At 42.2% G+C, this 23,732-nt stretch overlaps 1 protein-coding gene and 1 long non-coding RNA gene across 4 annotated transcripts in view; one reads left to right on the top strand and one right to left on the bottom strand.

Annotated features, from left to right (window-relative positions):
* Positions 1-23,483, bottom strand: part of rps6ka2 (ribosomal protein S6 kinase, polypeptide 2) — a 665,937-nt gene extending 642,454 nt beyond the window's left edge. For all 3 annotated transcript variants that reach the window (XM_068044824.1, XM_068044826.1, XM_068044825.1), the window contains exons 1-2: positions 23,356-23,483; positions 23,130-23,183 (exon numbers count right to left, since the gene is read on the bottom strand). In XM_068044824.1, coding sequence (XP_067900925.1) covers positions 23,130-23,183; positions 23,356-23,400 — 99 coding nt within the window. In that variant the 5' untranslated portion in view covers positions 23,401-23,483. The remainder of the gene's footprint in view (positions 1-23,129; positions 23,184-23,355) is intronic.
* LOC137376380 (uncharacterized) overlaps positions 9,433-23,732 on the top strand; it is a 54,050-nt gene continuing 39,750 nt past the window's right edge. The window contains exon 1 of the long non-coding RNA XR_010976201.1: positions 9,433-9,555. This is a non-coding gene — a long non-coding RNA (uncharacterized lncRNA). The remainder of the gene's footprint in view (positions 9,556-23,732) is intronic.

Here is a 23,732-nt window from a genome sequence, read left to right as displayed (position 1 = left end):
GGTATCTTCGGGTCCCATCTGCCTCTTTTCCTGCCCCCAGCAGGGCCCAACAATTCAGCTCTTTCATGTCCTCCTCACAACTTCCTTTGCTACCTATCTTTGCATTGTCAGCAAATTTGACTACAATACACTTGGTCCCTTCAACCAAATCATTAATATAGATTGTAAATAGTTGAAGCCCCAGCTCTAACTCCTGTGGCTCCCCACTAGTTACAGTTTGCCAACCTGAAAATGACCCATTTATTATGACTCTCTGTTTTCTGTTAGTTAGCCAATCCTCTATCCATGCTATATATCACCCTCAACACCATGAGCTCTTATCTTGTGTAATAACCTTTTATGTGGCATCTTATTGAATGCCTTTTGGAAATCCAAATATCCTATATCTACTGGTTCACCTTTATATACCCTGCTGGCTTCATCCACAAAAACCTCCAATAAATTTGTCAAGCACGATTTCCCTTTCATAAAATCATATTGACTCTGATTGCATAATAATTTTCTGAATGTCCTGCTACTAACTTCCTTGATAATGGATTCCAGCATTTTCTCAGGTACAGATGTTACGCTGACTGGTCTATACTTTCCAGCTTTTTGTCTCCCTCCTTTCTTGAATAGCACCATTACATTTGTGGTTCTCCAATCCACTGAGACCTTTCCAGAATCTAAGGAATTTTGGAAGACTACAACCAAAATCTTTGCAGCTACATTTTTTAAGACCCTAGGGTGCAGGCCATCAGGCCCAGAGCACCTGTCAGCCTTTAGTCCCATTAGTTTGCCTAGTACTTTTGCTCTAGTGATAGGGTCCTTGCTCCCTTTTATCCCTTGATTTTCTACTAAAATTGGGATGTTTTTAGTGTCTTCTACTGTGAAGACTGATACAAAATCCTTGTTCAAAGTCTCTGTCGTTTCCTTGTTTCCCATCATTAATTCCCCAGTCTTATCCTCTAAGGGACCAACACTGACTTTAGCTACTCTCTTCCTTTTTATATACTTGAAGCTCTTACTGTCTGTTTTTATATTTCTTACTAGTTCACTCTCATTCTATTTTCTCCCTCTTTGTTTTTACTTTAGTTATCCTTTGCTGGTTTCTAAAATTTTCCCAATCTTTTGGCCTACCATTAATCTTCACAGCTTGGAAACCTTTTCTTCCAAATTGATACCATCCTCAATTTCCTTAGTTAGCCACAAATGGTGCATCCTTCTCATTGAGTCTTTCTTTCTCAATGGAATATATCTTTGTTGAGCGTTATGAAATATCTCCTTAAAAGTCTGCCACTGCTTATCTACTGTCTTACCTTTTAATCTATTTTACTAGTCTACTTTAGACAACTCTGTCTTCATATCTTTGTAATTATCTTTATTTAACTTTAAAACACTAGTTTCAGACCCAAGTTTATCACCCGCAAGCTGAGTGTAAAATTCTATCACGCTATGATCACTCTTCCCTCGAAGATCCTTTACCATGAGATCATTAATTCATCCTGTCTCATTACACATTACCAGATCTAAAATAGCCAGTTCCCTGGGTGGTTCCGCAACATATTGTTCTAAGAAACTGTCCCAAATATGAACTTGACCTCAAGGCTATCTTTGCCAATTTGATTTGTCCTATCTATAGGAAGATTAAAATCATCCACGATTGTTGCAATATCTTTTGTTACAAGCCCCAATTATTTCTTGATTTATACTCTGTCCTACAGTGTAGTTGCTGTTAGAGGGCCAACCAACTTAATTGAATTTTTTGAAGAAGTGACAAGGCAGATTGATAAGGGTTGTGCAGTTGATGTAGTCTACATGGATTCTTTCAAGGCTTTTGACAAGGTGCCACATGGCAGACTGGTTAAAAAATAAAATCCCAGGAAATGTAACGAGGTGGATACAAAATTGGCTCAGTGGCAGGAAACAAAGGGTAATTGTGGATGGGTGTTTTGGTGACTGGAGGGCTGTTTCCAGTGGCATTCTGCAGGGCTCAGTACTGGGTCCCCTTCTTTTTGTAGTATATATTAACGCTTTGGACGTAAATGTAGGGGCATGATCAAGAAGTTTGCGGACGACACAAAGATTGGCCATGTGGCAGATAATGAGAAGGATAGCTATGGACTGCAGGAAGATATTGATGGACTGGTCAAGTGGGCAGAAAAATGGCAAATGGAATTCAACTTGGAGAAGTGTCAGGTGATGCATTTGGGGAGGCCCAACAAGGCAAAGGAATACACGATTAATGGGAGAATATTGAGAGGTGTAGAGGAAGTGAGGGACCTTGGAGTGAATGTCCACAGATCCTTGATGGTAGCAGGACAGGTCGATAAGGTGGTTAAGAAAGCATATGGAATCTTTTTCTTTATTAGCCAAGGTATAGAATATAAGATCAGGGCGGTTATGCTGGAACTGTATAAATCATTGGTTAGGCCACAACTTGAGTACTGTGTGCAGTTCTGGTCATCTCATTACTGAAAAGGATGTAATTGCACAAGAGAGGGTACAGAGGAGATTTACGAGGATGTTTCCAGGACTGGAAAAATGCAGCAATGAGGAAAGGTTGTTCTGCTTGGAACAGAAAAGGCTGAGGGGAGATTTGATTGAAATGTACAAAATTTTGATGCACCCGGATTGAGTGAAGGTGAAGGACCTATGTACCTTAACAGAGAGGTCAGTGACTAGAGGGTATAGATTTACAGTGATTGGTAGAAAGATTAGAAGGGAGATGAGGAAAAATGTTTTCACCCAGAGGGTGGTGGGTGTCTGAAACTCACTGCTTGAAAGGGTAGTAGAGGCAGAAACTCTCAATTCATTGAAAAGGTGTCTGATATGCACCTCAAGTGCTGTAACCTGCAGGGCTGCGTACCAAGTGCTGGAAGGTGGGATTAGACTGGGTGGCTTATTTTTTAGCCGGCACAGTCATGATGGGCCATGTGGTCTGTTTCTGTGCTGTACACTTTCTATGATTCTATGGGAGTCATTGTGTCTGCAAACATGAAGATAAGAGATTGACATGTTTTTAAGAAATGCTAATTTAGTTTGCCTAAGTGGTCCAAAGTATTTTGAAAAGCTGCGAGAGAGTGACACAAACTGACATTGATTGATGATGTCAGAGTTTTCCTTTTTTATAAAGGCATAGAAACTAGAAATGCTCCAAGCAACAGTTTGTAAGAGCTAACAGTTTAAGGAACTTGGATTGTTTAATTGTCATGTGGTTTTAAATGTGTGTGTGTGACCAGGAACAGAAGTTGCTATTGTGTTTACTGATAAAGATTTTGAAGGCATCTGTAACATCCACCAGAGGTGATGAAATTACTGAAATAATGTAAATATATGTTCATCATCAGGCAGTCTCTACTTTCATAGTTTGAACAAAGGATGTGATGCCTTATTGGACAATTGGAGCTTAAGATGGATTTTCATAGGATAGTACAATGGAGCATCCTGCCCACCTTGCAAAGAAAGGTATAAAAATCATTGTAAAGAGTGATTTGGTGCTTAAGGCAAGCAACTTGGTCAGTTGCTGAAGAGAACTATCGATGGGAAGTGACTGCTCGCTGGGTGATCGTATGTATAACTCCTTGTAACATATTTGTGGCTAACAGGTGTATTTTATTAGTAACTGATATTCCTACCAAACCTCGTAAAGACATCAGTGTTTGATTTGGGCTTTGAGCATTGTCTCATTATTTGTCATAATTCTTGTATTCAAAAAATAGAGTAACCTGTCAAGGGGTAGAAGGTTACCTCTTACAATTTTAACTCCCCATCTACACCATTCCTGTCATGTGAGCTGGGTTAAAATCAGGGCAGCCATCTGCAATACATTACAGTGCAGCAATAGAGTGAACATTTGAGACAACATCACAATGCATTAGAAAGAAACTTAACCCCAAGTTGTGTTATTATTCTTTATAATAAAAATAAACTTAGCTATATCTTCCCTTCCTGGCCACATCCAGGTGATGGTGTAAATGCATATCCCCCTCCTCAGTCACTGTTCCTTTGTTCTTAAAAGCACCATCAGCAGTTTGCCCCCAAAATCAAAATTTGTTGTGCTTTCAATATGACTTGTACATTTTTAGACATCTTCCAGCATTGTCAGATGGTTTGCCCCCTATCCAACAGATTGATTGGAGGCACACAAACCATAACATATATATTCTAAACTACTTGTCAGTCATTCTCTTCAAGCTATACTTTTGGTGCATTGCTGCCAAAAGAGAACTACGCATTTCAAAATAGCCAAAATGAAATCAGAATGCCCCAATTATATGTGAATTACACTGGAGAGTGAACAAATAAAATCTGTTTCATCGAACAAAATGCATATTGGGATTTCTTACGCCAGTTTGGAGAAGATTTCACAAGAAATCTAACGCAGCATGAGTTATGTTGTGAAGTACTTTATCTCCCAATCATCTAACCACACTGTCAAGAGGATCTGTATGTGGTAACTCTTGAACTGCTGTGGTCTTCCTTTATTTTGATCAAATGGAGATTTATGAAGTAATTCTGGTACAGACAATTACAAGAATTATTTATAGTTTACAAAGCCAACGTAATTGCAATTGTTCTATTGCTACTTGGAGGAGAATCTATCTCAGTGTTTGCCAATATAATGCGTTCCTGAACTAGAAAATGAGAAAGGCTAGAGTAGAATGAACAGATATTATCCTGAACAATTTTATAATCGATTTAATAGCATTTTCGCATTTCGCACTACTTGCACAATCTATAGTCATCCCGATAGTCTGCATATGAAAACAGTAACCAATACTCATGAGTGGGCACTTCTACAGGTTTTATAAATTTGTATTGATCCTTAATCTAGAAACATGATGACTTTGGTAAACTGAAGCAGGCACCTATTGTGTTCCAATTTTACGTAGAAACAAATTCCAAGGACATGTCTATATTAGCTGGTTTGATTTCTCAATTACATTTTTATGTTGTTGTTTAGCAGACTGGCTTTGACAATATAGAAAACTATAGGGAATTCTGAAAGACATTGACTTTTGAAGCTTCAATGCTGAAGTGAATAGCAGATGATTAAAACATTGACAGTGCAAACCAGCTTCAAAGAGAATATCTGGAAAAAAGGGGAACAGCTCACGGTTTTATTCCAGTTGTTTTCAAATGAGTAAAGTATGTAAATTTTACAATTCTGGAGCAATGTCCCAAATTTTACACATTTTAAAAATTGAGTTTAAATGGGTTTTCTATCAAATACATTAGGGATAGATTTCTGACATCACACTACTGATGGAGAGCCTTGTCCGCTGATGTTTGAATTTTATGGCCCCCCCCCCCCACCTTAGGGAGGTGGGGGGTGCATAAAATTGCCCAGAGGCCAATTAAGGCTCTTAAGTGGCTATTTAACAGCCATTTAAGGACCTCTTCCCACCAATGCTGGTATTTTATCAGCAGCTGATGGGAGCCCTGCCATGTGGGGAGCTCACCCAGTAAAACAAGGCTTAAGGGAGTGGAGGGGCCTCGTCCATGGGCAATTTGTGGCCCACAGAGGGTCCCCAATGGCAAAGGTCGCCCTGCCCTCAACAACCACCCTCCCCCCCACTTGCCAGGGCCTGGCAGACTGGCCCCAATGACCCTGCCACACCTAACTGGGGGTCCAGGTCTCCACAGTGCTGGTCCTGGTTATTCAAGAAAGGGTGTAAGGGTGGTCGTAGCAACTGGGCCAGTTGGTTTAACATCAGTGGTGGGTAAGGTTATAGAAATGATAATCAAGGAAAATATCAATGGATACTTAGAGACTGTCAAGTTAATTAAGGATAGCCAACATAGATTTGTAAAATGCAGATCATCCTTGATTAAACTAATCAAATTTTTTGATGAAGTAACAGAGAAGTGTGATGAAAGGAATGCGGTAAATGTTGTTTATATGGATTTTAAAAAATCATTTGAGAAGATACCACATAAAAGGCTGGTTGACAAAATTGAGGCTCATGGAATAGGAGGGTCAGAGTCCAATTGGATAAGAAATTGGCTTAAGGACAGAAAACTGTGAGTCATAGTAAATGGTTGTTTTTCAGACTGGAGAATGGTAAACGGTGGTGTTCCCCAAGGGTCAATGCTGGGACCACTGATATTTCTTCCTATATATAAATGACTTGGATCTTGGAATGCAGAGTAGAATTTCAAAATTTGCCGACGACACGAAACTTGGAAATGAGGCAAACAGTGAAGATGATATGAACCACTTGCAACAGAACATGGATATGCGAACAAAATGGGCAGAGAGGTGGCAAATGGAATTTAATACTGACAAGTGTAAGGGGATGCATTTTGGCAAAAGTAATAGGGAGAGACAATATATACTTAATGGCACAGTTCTAAAGTGTGTGCAGGAACAAAGCGACCTGGGGGTGCATGTGCATAGATCTTTGAAGGTGGCAGGACATATTGAAAGAGTGGTTAGTAATTCATATGGGTTCTTGGGCTTTATAAATAGAGGTATTGAGTACAAAAGCAGGGAAGTTATGCTGAAACTTTATAAAGTTCTGGTTAGGCCGCAACTGAAGTACTGCGTCCAGTTCTGGTCACCAAACTTTAGAAAGGATATGAGGGCCCTTGAGAGGGTACAGAGGAATGAGGATTTTAGTTACAAGCTTAAGTTGGAAAAGCAGGGTTTGTTCTCCTTAGAATAAAGGAGATTGAGGGAGATTTAATAGAAGTATACAAGATTATGACAGGCTTAGATAAGTTAGACAAGGCAAAAATGGTTCAAGGAAAAGGGGCACAGATTGAAAGTTTTGGGCAAAAGATGCAGGAGGGATATGAAGAAGGACTTTTTTATTGAGCGAGTGGCGATGACCCAGAACTCACTGCCCACAAGGGTGATGGAAGCGGAGACAATCAATGACTTCAAGAGGAGGTTGGATGGCTACCCGAGAGAAATAGACTTGCAGGGCTACAGGCATTGAGATGGGAAGTGGGACTGACTGCATAGCTCCATGGAGAGCCGGCATGGACTCGATGGGTCGAATGGCCTCCTTCTGTGCAGTAAATGACTCTATGACTCAAATTCAATCAAGTTAGTCAGACACAATTTACCTTTAACAAATCCATGCTGGCTCTCCTTGATTAACCCATGCCTTTCCAAATAAAGGTTTATTTTGTCCCTGATAAGGAGTTTGAATAACATCCCCATCAGCAATGTTAGACTGATTAGCCTGTAGTTTTCCTCTTCCCTATCTTGAATGGTGGTATAATATTAGCAACCCTCCACTCCTTCAACACTACTCTTGAATTCAATGAGGAGTGAAAGATTGGGACTAATGCCTCTGCTATTTTCATCTTTGCTTTTTTCAGCAACCCAGGATGCATTCCACCTGGACCAGGTGATTTACCAACTTTCAGAACTGCTAATCATTTTAATAGTTTTGACCACTCTCTTAACCTGTCAATGTCCCTTTGCAACTTTCTACTCCCATTTATATTATTTACTGACTATACAATCAACACTCTCCTGCATACTACCACACCTGGAATTCTACACACGAATATCACATGCTGCAATAGGGTAGCACATCATATTCATTGATATGTGCAGTGAAATCCTTCTTGGGGGGTCAACTACTTTGCTCCTAATGGGGACTAAACAAATCATGGATTATTCAACCAGAGTGATAAAAACAGTTTTCAGTGGCATTAAAATGGATATTAGACCTAATAAGCACACCAAATGCAATGTTGCATTTTATTATGGCAAATAGTTATCAGCAAGGTAAATGTGTGATGTCATTACCAATCATGGCCCTAACCTCACCCACACAACAAACCTTCCAACTGATTTTCTTATTCTTAGTCCATTGATGTCATGGGCTGTTTAATATCTTTGCTGAGATCACAAATTAGGAGAGTTTATTTTTGTTAAAATGACTCAAATTCCGTTAGACATCAGACACATTGATAATCATGCAAAGTAGCTTGACATTTAAAAACAGAACGAGGTTGTCATTTGTTTATTTGTTCCACAAAAAACATTGAGCGCTGCATTATTCAAAGTGGTGAGAATGTAGAACCTGCTACTACATGGTTGAAGCAAATAGTATAGATACCCTTAAGGGAAAGCTAGATAACTACTTCAGGGAAAAAGGAATAGAAGGATATGCAGATAGGATTAGATGAAGAGTGTGAGGAGGCTCATGTGGAGCATTAACACTGGCATAGAATAGTAGGGCCAATTGACCTCTTTCTGTGCTGTGAAATTCTCTGATGTTTCATTAAATCTTGTTCTCTAGGATCAGCTTTTGCAATAATTATTAGCAACTCTTTTGTGACAGAAGATTATTTGGAAGCTGCAAGGAAATTCTCAGTGGGTCACCTACCTTCATGTGAAAATATAAATAACGCTATGGCAAAGTGATATCAGAATGAACTGACCTGCCAAAGATTAGTAGACAATGAGTGATCTGCTATATTCAGGGTGCAGCTGACAAGCATTAGATACGTGTGACAATTATCCCCTGCAGTGGGGTACAGTGACATGCAGCTATATATTATAGGCCACTAAGCAGTGGGGAGGAGATAGAGGGGCAAATTTTCAAGACAAATTTCTGAAAGATGCAATTATCCTCATATAGACTGGCATAGTAACAGTGCAAAGGGCAAAATGGGGGAAGAATTCCTGAAATGTGTACATTCCTGATTCTTATGTTTCCAGCACAATGAGATAGGAAGCAATGCTCGATCTAGTTCTAGGGAATGAAGTGGAACAAGTGGAGCATGTTTTAGTAAGTGAGCTTTAGGGAAATAGTGATCACAATATCATTATGTTTTGAATAGTTATGCAAAAGAACAAAGAGCAATCAAATATAAAAATATTCATCTGGAGGAGGGCTAATTTCAATGAGTTGAAGAGGAACTGACCCATGTGGATTGGAATAAAAGTTTGGCAGGTAAAACAGTAAATAAGCTATGAGAGGTCTGCAAGGAGGAACTAGTTCAGGTATAGAATAAAATCATTCACACAAGAAAGAAAGGAAGGGAATCCAAAGTTAGAGTTCCCTGGATGATTAAAGACATGGACCAAGAATTCTGCTTTGAGCACAATGAGTGATATATTGCACCATAATTGTGCAAATTTTAAAAAGTGTATTTTTGTTCAAGTTTCCACTCAAACTAATTTACATATCGCTGAATGTAAAAGCATCCAAAAAATCAGCACATTCATGCAGAACTTTAGAATGTAATATTTCAAATAAATATTTGCATTGAAAAGTATTTTATGATATATTTAAGAGTGGTAACCTGGTATTGTTTAATTAATACAACCGAGAATGGCTCTATTACAAAAAATTAATATTTTTAATCAAAGGGCTGAATTTTTCTGACATCATTGGGATCATTTCCTGGTCCTGACCCCGTACAGGTCAGATGTGCGCCAACAGCTGGAATCTTCCAGTAGGTGGTCAATTGACAGGCCACCTCCGTGTTCACTGTCCAATTAAGGATGGCAGCCAGGTTCCTGAGATGGGAGGTCAAATAGGAGAACCCACAGCATTGGATGGACAACAGCCCCACAGGCAAAAGTGGGCACTGCTGAAGCAGGTAGGGGAGCATGAGGGCGCCTCAAAATGGAGGCACCCTTGGAAGCCTTATTATGTAAAAATGCCGAGGGCACGGAGCTCATTAGACCATTATTGTGGAGGGGAAATCCCTCCACAGGAAGCGTTATGGCGGAGGCTGTGGTCTTTGTATTTTTGCGGTCCCTTCGTGGGGGTCAATGAGATAACGCACTGATGGCCCGACAGGCTGCTGCCAGGAGGCCACCTCCGAGCTGCCACCGCCCTTCCGACTCAGCTGGGGGCAGGTCTGACACCAGGAAGATGTCAGTGGCATCCTCAACCTACCCCCAGGTGGGCATCTAATTGGGCTAATTGTCTATCCGCCGCTGCCGAGCGGGTGGCTGGTGCTACACTGAACCCGTTTCCGGCAAAAGCACTCGGAGGTGGGAGCGCATCAGGAAGCTGGCTCAACATGCTACTTTATGAATTTGCTCCCAGCTCCACCTCCAGGTCCACCTCTGCGGGGTGGGAAAATTCAACCCAAAGTGTCTAGTCTACCACCTGTGAGTAACCCATTTTAAGTAACTGAAAATTACTTTAAAAACCTATGCAGAACTAGTTACTAGTTACATTGGGGTACAGTTGTCAGTTTCCTAGTAAATTAAAAGACAATATTTAAAAGCTTTTAAAACATGCCAATTAGTATTCTTGTTTTTAACACAAAGCTTAATTTTAAGAGCCTCCTCAAAGGCACGCAAATGGATGCAAATAGCGGAAACTCACCATTAGTTTGAGTTGGGGGTGTGGCCTGTTTTGTGGACAGGGCTGACTTCTAGCATGATGCTATTTAAACTTATGCAAAAGATCATGGAAACTTGATTCGGGCTGGACGTAACCTGCGCTTGAAATTCGTCTGGTTTGCTTGATTTCAGACAAATTGCGCTGAACAAACTAGCACGACTTAGTGAAAACTTCAGGCCAGAGAAATTAAAATTAAATAGAAAAAGGACGCTTATGATAAATGTCAGGTTTATAACAGGGTTAGGAAGCAAACTGATTACAGAAAGTGCAAAGGGGAATTGTAAAAGGAAATAAGAGGGATAAAGAGAATGTATGAGATTAGTAGGTAACATAATAGGAAACACCAAAGTCTTTTATAATCACATAAGTAGTAAAAGGATCATCAAAGGAAGGGTGGGGCTTATTAGGGACCAAAATGGGCATCCTTTTTTGAAGGCAAAGGACATAGCCGAGGTACTGAATTAATATTTTGCATCTGTTTTCACTAAAGAAGAGAATGTGACCAATGCCACACTAAAGGAGGATGTAGTAGAGAAATAGGATAGGATAAAAGTAGACAAAGAGGAGATACTTAAATGATTGGCAGTGCTAAAAGTAGAAAAATTACCCGGTTCAGATGGGGGAACTAAGGATAGAAATAACAGAGGCTCTGGACACAATTTTTCAATCCTCCTTCTACATGGAAGTGCTGGCGGAGAAATGGAGGGTTACACATGTTACACCCCTATTCAAAAAGAGGTGAGATTAAATTACATAATCACAGACCAGTCAGCCTAATGTCAGTGGTGGAAAACTATTTGAGACAATAGCCTTGATATTAACTCAGAGATGTGCTAAGAGCCATAATGCACAGGAAACCCGGAATTAAGTTCAGAGCACCTGTTGTGGCTTTATAACTCAGCCATTCGCATTTTACCTCTGGGTTTGGCAGCCAACCTGCAGCAGTGGGCGTGACAGAATCTCAACTCCAGTATTTAAAGGGCCAATCTGTAGATGGAAGTTGGAGGAGTTGAAATTTGAAACAAAGGAATTGCAAGTTAAAGAATGGATCTGAGACATGTAAAGACTGTGCTCTGTTTCAATTACACCTTTCTCGATGTGCTACTGGGGTCAGTGAAAATCCAGAGAGAAATACTCTTCCCAGTAGTGAGAGGTAGAAACCTGCTGCTGCCACAAAGAAGGTATAGCTGGAGGTGGCCCAGAAGGTCAGCAGCGTGAGCATAGTGGCACACTCATGGATTAAGTGCAGGAGGTGCTTTAATGACCTAACCAGATAAAGAAAGATGAGTGCAGTTTCACATTCACCTATATCCTACTGTGAGGGCCGGGGAGTGGGGCTAACTAAATTGTCCTTGCAGAGAGCTGACACAGACTCAACAGGCCACATGGTATCCTTCCATGCAATAACCTTTTGATGATTCTATAACTTGTAACATTCCTATCTTGTTGGTACTCATTCATCTCTTTTATCTCCAATAGGGCCTTTACACGTGCAGCAAATGTTTGTGGAGTTAGCGGATGATGATTCCTCAGAGGAGCTAAATCATTCTGAGGGTGCACCATCACAGGACCCATTCTCATCATGCACCAGCTCAGATTTTTGCAGTTCGGTGGGACCAGTAAGGTAGATAGTTGGGTTTTCATCTGATGGTTCGCACTTCACAAATTAGCAAGACCAGATGGTGGTAACAGCAACAGCTGTGGTGAGTCTGCATTGAAGGGTACAGCCCTCTCCAAACTCTGCTCAGATGGACACAGATGATGTATGCCGAGGATCACCAATGAAAAAGAGAATCACTGAGTAGCAGCAGCAAATGTGCGATGCCGTGACAGGCCTCCCTTGCACAATGTCCATAATTGCAGAGGGAATGGCTGAGTCCACCTCATGCATGAGTGGGATGATGTCACAGGGCATTGTGATGATGTCTTCTTGCATGGATAGAGTGGCCAATTCCATGGAACATCAATGCTCCAATCAAGTGAGCCTCTGCATACCTTAACCATAGTCGTGCACACTCTGGATTCCATGATATTTGCCAATTTAAGTAGGATGACAGTTACCTTACCCTGAACTTACAGTGCTTCACTAATCTGCTCTCCAGCACAGTGATAGCAGTGAAATGCAGATAGGTCATGAGAAGTCTGATGGCAAAACAGGAGGTGAAAATCGGAACTCCACACAAAGTGCTTCAGCTTCTCACACATTGCCCACCTCCACCCAAACTCCCAGTCAGTAGCCAACATGCTGCCTCGTGTCCAAATGGCCAGGTCTTTCCTTGAAGAAGTGTAGGTGGAGCTGTCTTTAGCAGGGCCCTCGTGGGCTCCAAAACCCACAAGTCGTTGACCAAGAGCATCTCAGCAGTCAGAGCAGGGATCTGATCAGCCTGCATCTACCTCTGCTGAAGCCACAGGGGTTGCACCACATAGAAGTAGAAGGAAAGGGAAGAGTAAAGCTTTGTAGTTGCACAAGGACATGCACCTGGTAAGAGGGGAAAATATTATGTTAAGGTTCTATTGTTTAGTTAGAGAACATAAACTTTATTCTTTTGCACCACTTTCCCATCTTGCCCATTTTTGGTTGTTGGGTGATAAGTTGCCTTTTAACTTGTTTAATGGGAAGACATGAATTGATGAGGACCAATATGGAGATGTGCAAGGGGCAGTTGGTTGCAGGACTGCTTTGTGTCAGTGGCTTTGGAGGTTTGGAAAGAGGGCACTTTGCATGTGCTTCTGACATTGCCCACTGGTGCAGCCTAAGTGACCCTTGTATTAATAAGGGTATCCCTGGCAGTAGTTTGATAGCTAGTGCTGCAATACCCATATCACTGTCCTCCTCCTTGTCTTCCTCCTTCTCCACCTCTTCAGAATCATCCAAAGAGGATCCGTGCTCGATGCCTTATTCCTCCTGTAAGTCCAAACCTTGCTGCTGTGCAATGTTATACAGAGTGCAGCACAACATAGCAAAATTAGTCATCACTTGGAAACCATGACCGGAATTTAACACGGCCACAGAGCCACCACCACCCCCCCAGCCCTGGGAGTGGGCTGGGAGGCAGGGGGCTGTAAAAGTGGGTGGGATGGCAGTGGGGTGCTGTGCCCATCGCCTACAAGTCTCTGCCAGTATATTCCCAGCGCCAGGGAAGGTGGTGTGCAGCTTGCCCACCCTTCGGCCAATTGAGACCCTTAAGTAGCCAATTAATGGCAATTTAAGGGCCTCTTCCTGCTGCTGCTGACATTTTACCTGGGGAGGCCGCCCAGTAAAACCTGGTGGCCTCCTTGCAGGCTGTGGGGGGAGCGGGGGTGGGGCTCTACTGACCAGGCACTCTGTGCTCCATGGAGGGCCCACCCAACAGCATGAGCCACCCCCATTCGATGACCCCCTCCCCCTCGCTGGGGCCCACTTACCTTCTTCTCCAGCCTCCATCGCTAGCTTGGCCTGGGGCCTGCTGCAATCCCAGACTGAAGAGCTGCCAGCCCTCTGATTGGCCAACAACTCTTCGAGGTGAGACATCCTGCCTCAGAGGGGTGGAAGCCACCGCCTCTTCATTAAATCCCAGACCATGTGTTAACCAATGACAGCCAGCACTGAATTGTTGAAGGCTAATCATGGCAAATTTGATTGAGTTCTTTGATGAAGCATTTGAGAGGTTTAATAAGGGTAGTGAAGTTGATGTGTAAATGGACTTTCATAAGGTGTTTGATATAGTACCACATAATCGACTTGTTCGCAAAACTGAAGCGTTTGAGATTAAAGGGACAGTGTCAACATGGATACAAAATTGGCTAAAGGACAGAAAGCAGAGAGTAGTGGTGAATGGTTGTTTTCAGGTTGGAGAGAAGTTTACAGTGGAGCCCACCCCTGAGGTCAGTGTTAGGACCACTGCTGTTTTTAATGTACTGATGATCTGGACTTGGGCTTACAGGGGACAACTTCAAATTTAGTAGATGACACAAAACTCAGAAACGTGGTAACAGTAAGGAGGATAGGAATAGACTACAAGAGCTATAGACAGACTGGTGAAATGGGCAGTGACTATGACAGATGAAATTTAACACAAAGAAGTGTGAAGTGATGTATTTTGATTGGCAAAGTGGGGTGCAGCCTTTGCCCATCTCGACTTCATAGCAACAGGAATGTGGCTGTCCATGACAACTCCAAACTCCATCAACTTGCATGTATGAAGTGTGCCTTCAAACACTGGAGTTGAAATTGCATTATGTGTGTTGCCATCACGTCCTTTGATGCTATTTGGACGGGAAATTCGAAAGTAAAATGATAATGAGGTGGCTGAGTTAAAAAGCCACTGACAGGTGTACTGCACTTACTTGTAGGTTTCCCATGTCTTATCGCATCTCCCTCCCACTCTACCCCCACTAATCCCCAGCACATCTACACAATAAAATACAGCCCAAAGCACACATTTAACAAGTCTGCCATTTTCTTATTTTCCATTATTAGCAAAATTAAAGACCAAGCGATTAAAAGGACAGTGGCAGGATTGATACAAAATTGGCTAAAGGACAGGAAGCAGAGCATAGTGGCGACCGGTTATTTTTCAAGCTGGAATGAAATATACAGCGGTGCACCCCAAGGATTGGTATCAGGACCACCGTTCTTTTTGATATATATTAATGACCTGGGTAAACAGCATACTTTCAAAATTTGCAGCTGTTACAAAACTGGAAAAGTAAGGAAGATAATAACAGACTTTAGGAGGACAGAGGCAGACTGGTAAAATGAGAAGACACATGGCAGATGAAAGTTAATGCTGATGAGTGTGAAACGATGCATTTTGGAAGGAAGAAGGAGTAGAGGCAATATGAACTAATTGTACAATTTTAAAGGAGTTTCAGGAACAGAGAGATCTGGAGGTTTACCAACAGAAATATTTGAAGATGGCAGGATAAGTTGATAAGACTGTAAAAAAGGCATACTTGATTTTTGACTTCATAACTAGAGACATAGAGTGCAAAAGCAAGGAAGCCATGCTAAACCTTTATAAATCACTGGCTCTGCCTCAACTGGGATATTGGGCTGAATTTTAACAGCCCATTGGCGTCGGGGGTCATGACGGTGGGGGGGGCGTAAAATATTTGCGGTAGAGGCCCACCATGACCCACAATGCGAAAAGGCCTCGTTGCATATTACCGGTGGCGGCAAGGCCTCGGTGCGGCCATCCGACGGCAAGCGGCAGGGCCTTCATTTAAATCTTAGAATTCATTACAATGGAATGCAGGTTAACTGGCCTGGTCATGGCGGCAGGCCCACGCCAATTTAATGGCCACCAGCCGCAACTCCATATGGAGTTCCGAGGCGAGACACTGGTAGGGAGGGGGGAGGACTGAAAATTTCAGGGAGGAAGGGATGGGGGAGTGGGGAAAACATTTTTTATTGGCTGTGGGGGTGGTGGGAAGGGGTTGAAGGGCAAATGTTATGAGGTTGGGGGGAAAGGTTGCGATGTCAATAAAGTTTATTCAGGTTAGGTGGCCCTAAAACAGACATTGGGGGGTTGGGTTGAAAGGGCCTCCAGGTATGAATAAAATTTTAAAATGAGTTGTAAATGAATTCCCCTTTAAATATTAAAATTTCATCTAAGGGCTTGAAGCCCTTTAAAAATGGCGCCGGCGCCTGCGCAGTGGCACCGGATGCCATTGCCAGGGACGCGGCGGCTGCTCCCTCTATGTCATCGGGATGTGCGGCGCACTAATAAAATACAGCCCATTGTGTTCAATTCTGATCACCACACTTTAAGAATGATGGAAAGGCTTTGCAAAGGGTGCAGACAAGATTTCTTAGAATGGTACGAGGATGAGAGAGTTAAGAAGTTGGGATGGTTCTCCTTAGAGCAAAGAAGGTTACAGGGAGATTTGATAGAGCTGTTCAAAAATTCCGAAGTGTTTTGGTAGAGTGAATAATTAGAAATTGTTCCCTCTTGCAGAAGGATGGATAACAGAGGACATAAATTTATGGTAATTGGCAAAAGAGCAAAAGGCTAGAGGAGAGGAGTGAGACTAATTGAATAATTATTTCAAAGAACTGGCATTAGGGTCTCCTCTGTGCTGTAAAATTCCATGATTCCATATGCCTCTGTAGTAAGGTTATGGGTTAATGTGGTTAATTGCTCAAATACATAAAATTCTGTTCACTAGGGTCACGATGCATAAGTGGCATTACTGTATTTGCTTATTATTGTCAATTTAGCATTTCTATGGTTGGGAGAGGAGGTGTACCTTGGTGTGGAGAGAAGTGGGAGAGTGTACCATGTGCTATGTGCCTCTGCGGCACTGTTGGAGGTGCCATCTTTTGGATGAGACGTTAATCGGAGGCCTTGTCTGTCCCCTCAGGTGGACGTAAAAAATCCTTTGACACTATTTTGAAGAAGAGCAGGCGAGTTATCCCCAGTGACCTAGCCAATATTTATCCCTCACTCAGCATCACAGAAACAGATTATCTGGTCATTGCCAGTTGTGGGAGCTTGTTGTGCACAATTGGCTGCTGTGTTTCCCAAATTACAACTTCAAAAGTACTTCATTGGCTGTAAGCACTTTGGAACATCCAGTGGTCAAGAAAGGTGCTATATAGGGTGGCACAGTGGCGCAGTGGTTTGCACCGCAGCCTCACAGCTCCAGCGACCCGGGTTCAATTCTGGGTACTGCCTGTGTGGAGTTTGCAAGTTCTCCCTGTGTCTGCGTGGGTTTCCTCCCACATGCCAAAGACTTGCAGGTTGATAGGTTAATTGACCATTATAAATTGCCACTAGTATAGGTAGATGGTAGGGAAATATAGGGACAGGTGGGGATGTGATAGGAATATGGAATTAGTGTAGGATTAGTATAAATGGGTGGTTGATGGTCGGCACAGACTCGGTGGGCCGAAGGGCCTGTTTCAGTGCTGTATCTCTAAAAATAAAAAAATAAATGCAAGTCTTTCTTTTCTTTCTATTGGGCTGCAGTTCGCACCCTGTACAACATGTAGCGAGCTGAGGTGCCCATTTCATGTGCAAGTCTCATTTAGACCCGAGTTCTGAAGAAAGAATATCAGATGAACACCTAATATAATTCTGTAGACCATGTCCTGTTTTTATTCTTTTTACCTTGTGCACAAGGGCAGCACAAAGGGTGAAACAGCTCTTAAATTACCACAGATTTTATAATTTTTTCAAAGTTTACCATATATTTTAAGTACTCTTTAGTTAAGTTTTTTTTCCTTTTTTCTGAAATGTTTATCAATATATGTTTGCAAAAATTCCTTCAAGCTTTTTTTTATTCTTTAAAATTGTTTCTAAATTGCCTAAATATATAACTAATGTCTGAGGTGGTGGAAGATGAAAGAAGGAATTGGGAGATCAGCATTCCTTAGGATATTGGCAATGATGGAGAACAACTACCTCAGTTTACTCTGGGTCAGCAGGCAGAGTTTTGCTATTTGCAGCAGGCACATCTGCAGAAACTTGCAACATAGGGATGGCACTGCCAGTGACTGGCAATGTCACCATTGCCCATCAACTGTTATGTCCAGATTCATTCTAAGGTTTGAACTACAATATCCAATGTGCTCACACTTGAATGAATCAAGTGATGGATCCGTTGGTCAACAAGACCAACATTTTCATTTCCCACTGAACAGCATGGTCATTAATGTCATCGCACTAATGCATTTCCCAAAGTACAGAGCGAGGATTGGGGGAGCAGGGGACATAGGGGGACAACTTGAAGTCCATGGGCTGTGGCAAGGCTTTCAGTTGTCAGCTTATCTTAGCTGTGTGCCTGTTGATGTATAAGTGCACAAGGGAGACAAGCCTAGAATTTTCGATTGCCATGATTTTAATAACAAGGTTAAATCATTTACTTCAAATTTATTCTGGGCTATTAAGTTTTATATGACTTGGCATGGGTGACAGTAGCATTTTGTGGCTTGGATTTTGGATCAACAACCTTATGTGTGGTATTGCTGGTCAGTGATCCTATGGCAGATTTTGTAGAAGTGTGCCTTCTTCTCCCACATTTGCTGTCAGGTACTATGGACAGCAATGAATTTTTGCTGCCACCTCCTGTGGAAATTCAGTTACTATCCTTTTAAGTAACTGTATGCATTTAATTTTAAACTGCTGCCCTTAAACACTTCATGCAGGTAATATACAATGATGCCCCATTTCATCTCATGCCTCACAAAAGTAATACATGTTAAGGACATTCATGAGCTGACCTCACAACATCTAGTATGACAGCTCATCAACCTACCAATTCACAATTTGGTCCTTGCACGGCAGTCCGGGTGGCTTTTTAGCCGGGATTGCTTGATGAATCTAAATATTATTTCAATAATTAAGTATTTTCTTGTCATTAAGGTGAAGGATGTCAATGTGGGCCTTGGAATATTTTTACACTTTTAGTAGCCATATGAGCATCAAGTAATCCTAGGTGATGGGGAGAAGCCAGCCTTTGTGTTTTCTTTCCAGATCAAATGATGACAGCACAATGGATTGTCTGTCATAAAGGCAGTAAGAATCAGGCACTAACTGCATGATCCTATGCAGATGGTTACTGATGCACTACACATCAGAGGAGTGGAGTTGAGTTCATAAATGACCTATTAGTATGTGCAAAAACCCATGTGCTACATAGGTACCATCAAAGATACCATGGGCTTTGGGAAATTCTGACATTTGAAAAATGCAGCTCCCTCCGCATACTCTTGCAGGTTTTCCATGGGAAGGATGATAAAATTGCTGACTCCCGCAACAATGCATCTGGCATCTACCTCACACTTCTGAGCACTGCAGATTACTTGATGCCCTCTGTGGCAGCTTGGAATGAGCCTGAGACAAAAAAGGTTGAGGTCTACTCAACCTTGACAACCAACGCAGTGCCATGTCCTTCCTGGTGCTTGGTGCAGGCCACATACACCACTGTCACAGTCTTATTGAATCTTAACCTCTACAAACATCAGCCTAGAAATTGGATTGTATAGCATTGGTTTATTGCCTAAAAGAGGATCCAATATGGTATGCACACATGCATTCCACACTGGCTTACGTGACATGCCATGTTGGTCAGGGCGCCTGTAGTTGTCTGGGATACCCACTCTAAACAGGTGTTAGGCTCATTGCCTATGTAAATTGGAGGCACATGTATTTCAGACCCTTTTTCGAAGAGTGCAGCATTTGCAGTGTATGTTGTGGTCAGTTCTCAGGTGCAGAGTGTTGCATATTTGGTTAGTCAAGCAAGGAGGGATTACTGAGTCTTCTGTAATTTTCACATTAACTCATTTATTACATTTTAACTATATACAGCTATATAAATCATAGAATCATAGGAAGTTTAAGGCACAGAAAGAGGCCAATTGGCCCATCGTGCCTGTACCGGCTGAAAAACGATCCACCTATTACAATCCCACCTTCCAGCATTTGGTCCATAGCCCTCTAGATTACAGCACTTGAGGTACATATCCAGACATCTTTTGAATGAGTTGAGGGTCTCTGCCTCAACTACCCTTTTGGACAGTGAGTTCCAGACCCCCACCACCCTCTGGGTGAAAAAGTTTTTCCTCAGCTCCCCTCTAATTTTTCTACCAATCACTTTAAATCTATGCCCCCTCGTTACTGACCTCTCTGACTAGACCCTTCAACTCCACACTATCCAGGCCCCTCAAAATTTTGTACATTTCAATCAGATCTCCTCTCAGCCTTCTCTGTTCCATGGACAACAACCCCAGCCTATCCAATCTTTCCTCATTGCTGCATTTTTCCAGTCCTGGCAACATCCTCGTAAATCTCCTCTGCACCCTCTCTAGTGCACTTCCATCCTTTCTGTAATGAGGTGACCAGAACTGCACACAGTACTCAAGTTGTGGCCTAATGAATGATTTATACAGTTCCAGCATAGCCTCCCTGCTCTTATATTCTATACCTTGGCTAATAAAACAAAGGATTCCATATGCCTTCTTAACCAACTTATCCACCTGTCCTGCTACCTTCAGGGATCTGTGAATATTCACTCCAAGGTCCCTCACTTCCTCTATACTTCTCAGTATTTTCCCATTAATCGTGTATTCCTTTGCCTTGTTTGGCCTCCCGAATGCATCACCTCACACTTCTCCAAGTTAAATTCCATTTGCCACTTTTTTGCCCATCTGACCAGACCATCAATATCTTCAGGCAGCCTACAGCTATCCTCCTCGCTATCTACCACATGACCAATTTTTGTGTCATCTGCAAACTTCTTGATCATGCCCCCTACATTTAGGTCCAAATCGTTAATATATACCACAAAAAGCAGGGGACCCAGTACTGAGCCCTGCGGAATGCCACTGGAAACAGCCCTCCAGTCACAAAAACACCCATCAACAATTACCCTTTGTTTCCTGCCACTGAGCCAAATCTGTATGACTTCTCTGAAGCTCCTTCTTCTTCAAGTCTCTCTCACATGTGATCTCTTACATCATCACTGTGGGAGGTATTCCTCTCACTGTCTCAAACATTGACCCTATCAAACCCTTATGCTACACAGAGCAGCCACACTAGTGGTCCTTAAAGGGTCCACTGCAGGCTTCAAACAAAAAGATAAGTTGTTTCTGCCTGCGCATCTTCTGCATGACCGGCACACTGCCTCAATGGGCGCTGAGGCCAAAGTAACATGCTCTTCTTCCTCATCAGTTTTGGTACAGGGGTCACCTTGTTGACATCCAACCTCTCTCTTGGGTTGATAGCTGTTTGGTCATGGCATTGTAGGACACACTTGAGTACTGCTCCTTGGCAACCAAACATATGGGCCGGAATTTTACGCCGCCCCAGCTAGGCAGATTGTGGCGTGGCGGCGGCGTAAAATTGAGCAGCAGGCTCTGGGAGGCCTACCCACCCCAATTCTGCCTCCGGACAAGTTTACGGAGGTCCGGTGGGGGGACGGGGAATGGGAAATGGCCCGCCCGCCCGAGGCCAATCAAAACCCTTCAGTGGCCACTTAACGGCCCTTAATTGGCACTTATTTTGGCGAGCTTCCCTAGAGGAGGCATTGTGGGGCTCTCGCCGGCGCTTTGGCTGATGGTTGAGACCCATGTTGCCAAGAGAAATTCTTGGCCATTATGTCACCTGACAAAAATTCCTTGATTTATCATGATAAATACATCTTCTCTCCAATCCTTTTGATCCTTTGTGGTGTTCTGCACTACTGGCTTTGACCCTTCCCCAAGGTTTCTGTGTATAAGAAATGGACAATGGGTTTTCCAAATCTCCTAGTTTTATCTCCCTTTTCACACACACAGCATGCACCAACATCCGTGTGAAAGAAAAGCTTCCTAAAATTGTCTAAATCCTAGGGTAAGACTTTCAGCCACATACATTCACCACAACACACCAACACCATACACAGATACACACACAAACAGAACACTTCTACTTTGTTATTTTTAAAAGTTTTTTCCAGGTTTTCTTTCTTTATAATTCCTCCATAAGGTGGTAAGAGCCCTACTGCTGATATGGAGCCTTGCCAGACACCAGTGTGGGTTGGAGAATTAGGGTGAGAATACTGTAGCTGCATTTTCTACCTGCTCTAACAGCTAGTGACATTACAAACACACACGAACAAACCAACACATACACACACCACAGCATCACACCACAAGAACAACACACACACAGACACACACCACACTACACTACACACACCGCCACACACATACCACCACACACGCCAACACACACCAACACACACGACACACACATACCAACACACACACACCAATACTCCATACACTACACACACCACCAAACACAGACATATCATACAACACACACACACCACACACATACCTCACACCATCATACCATCCCCACCCCCACACAGAAAGAAGGGTGGGGGATGAGGATGGAAAGCCCAGAACAGGAAAGGTCTAAACTTTCCTTGTGGGACTCAAAGGACTAGTCCTAGTCTTCCTGGCCCCACTAGGAAATTAACTAAAAAAGAATGCGACTGTGGTTCTTCTTCCTGCTAACTTGGCCTGGTGGTTAGGCTGTCTGTTAAAATAGGGGTCAGGCTTCAAACATGTCATCAGAACCTGATCTGTATATTTCAAGAAGAACACCACCAGCTTCCGACAGGTGTCTCTCTTGCCTGTTCAAAAGAGCAGGTTAAGCTTGGAACATGCAGGAAGACAGTGAGACCTCAGTGGGTAAGTCGCACGAGCAGTATTAACTGCCTACTGGCATGGTTTCCACAAAGTAGGCAGAGTCACCTCTAATGAATCAACATCAAATAAAATGACAAAATGAATGGCTGAAATAAATATATTTGACAGATAGTTCATATCAGTCAGTAAGTTAAACAAGGCTGGGTCTTTATGGATATAGAGCCAACATACAATATATGCTGACTACACTAAAACCTTACCTTCTGCACACACAAACTATATTTCTCCTTTTCAATTTTATGATATCTTCAAAAACTAGAACCATTTTGAGTTTTCAGATAAGTGAAACGAGCCTTCGAATAAAATCATCCTTCCACTATGTTGTGACCAGAACTGACAAGTACAGCTCACTGTTGCAATTTCAGAAAACATACTGCAAGCCTTTGACTGGAAACTGAAATGGAAGTATAATTCAAGACAACTTCTATTCACACTCTACTTAGAGCTTATCAAAATTATATCATAAATTCTATGCAATGTGGCACATGCATAGAATTCTGTAGCACTGTCCCAAGATTTTACTTTGTGGTTAAACTATCAAAGGTATCTGGCAATGATATAGACCTCAGTGCACCCAGACTTTCTGCTGCAGTTAATAATGACACCTAAATGACACTAAAAAGACATCTTACCTCCTCAAAGTGTTCATTTACACAGAAGTTCTCATTCCATGCTAGCTCTCGATTCTGAGGAGTTTATGAAAGAAACGGAACAAAAAAATTAGTCTCACCTAGGTTAAAAAATAAAAGTAATGATGGTACTGCAGGGCCTGTCCCATTATGTCTTTAGTCCATAAGGCCGTTTTATCAAAAGCATAAGAAGACTGTTCAACAAACAAACACACGTTGGTAAACTCACCACTCTCGCTGATTTTTTGTTACGAAAAATTAAAAGCTTCCACATTCTTGTAACACGATAACTTTCTCAGCATTAAAAATGGACAATGTAGAATTTTATCACTCAAAAAGGAACTTGAGCACTTTGCCCTGAGAGCTACTACCAGTCTGGTACAGGAAATTATGCAATTTCCACCACAAGCCTCACACTCGACATTGATAACATAGAACAAGGTTTCTGGAAATGATAAAAGAAAACAAGGTCACTTGTTCCTACACAAACATTGTACCTTGTGTGAATGTGATACACTTTCACTGTACTCTAATGACTTACAGCCAGCAGTACATTGATGGCACATCAAACTGTTATTCCACTGAAAATCAGTGGCTTTTGAGATC

This window comes from Heterodontus francisci, chromosome 13 (assembly GCF_036365525.1).
Source record: "Heterodontus francisci isolate sHetFra1 chromosome 13, sHetFra1.hap1, whole genome shotgun sequence".
Classification (NCBI taxonomy): Eukaryota; Metazoa; Chordata; class Chondrichthyes; order Heterodontiformes; family Heterodontidae; genus Heterodontus; species Heterodontus francisci.
The sequence above is the reverse complement of the archived record's forward strand: the minus strand, read 5'-3'. Positions and strand labels throughout refer to the sequence as shown.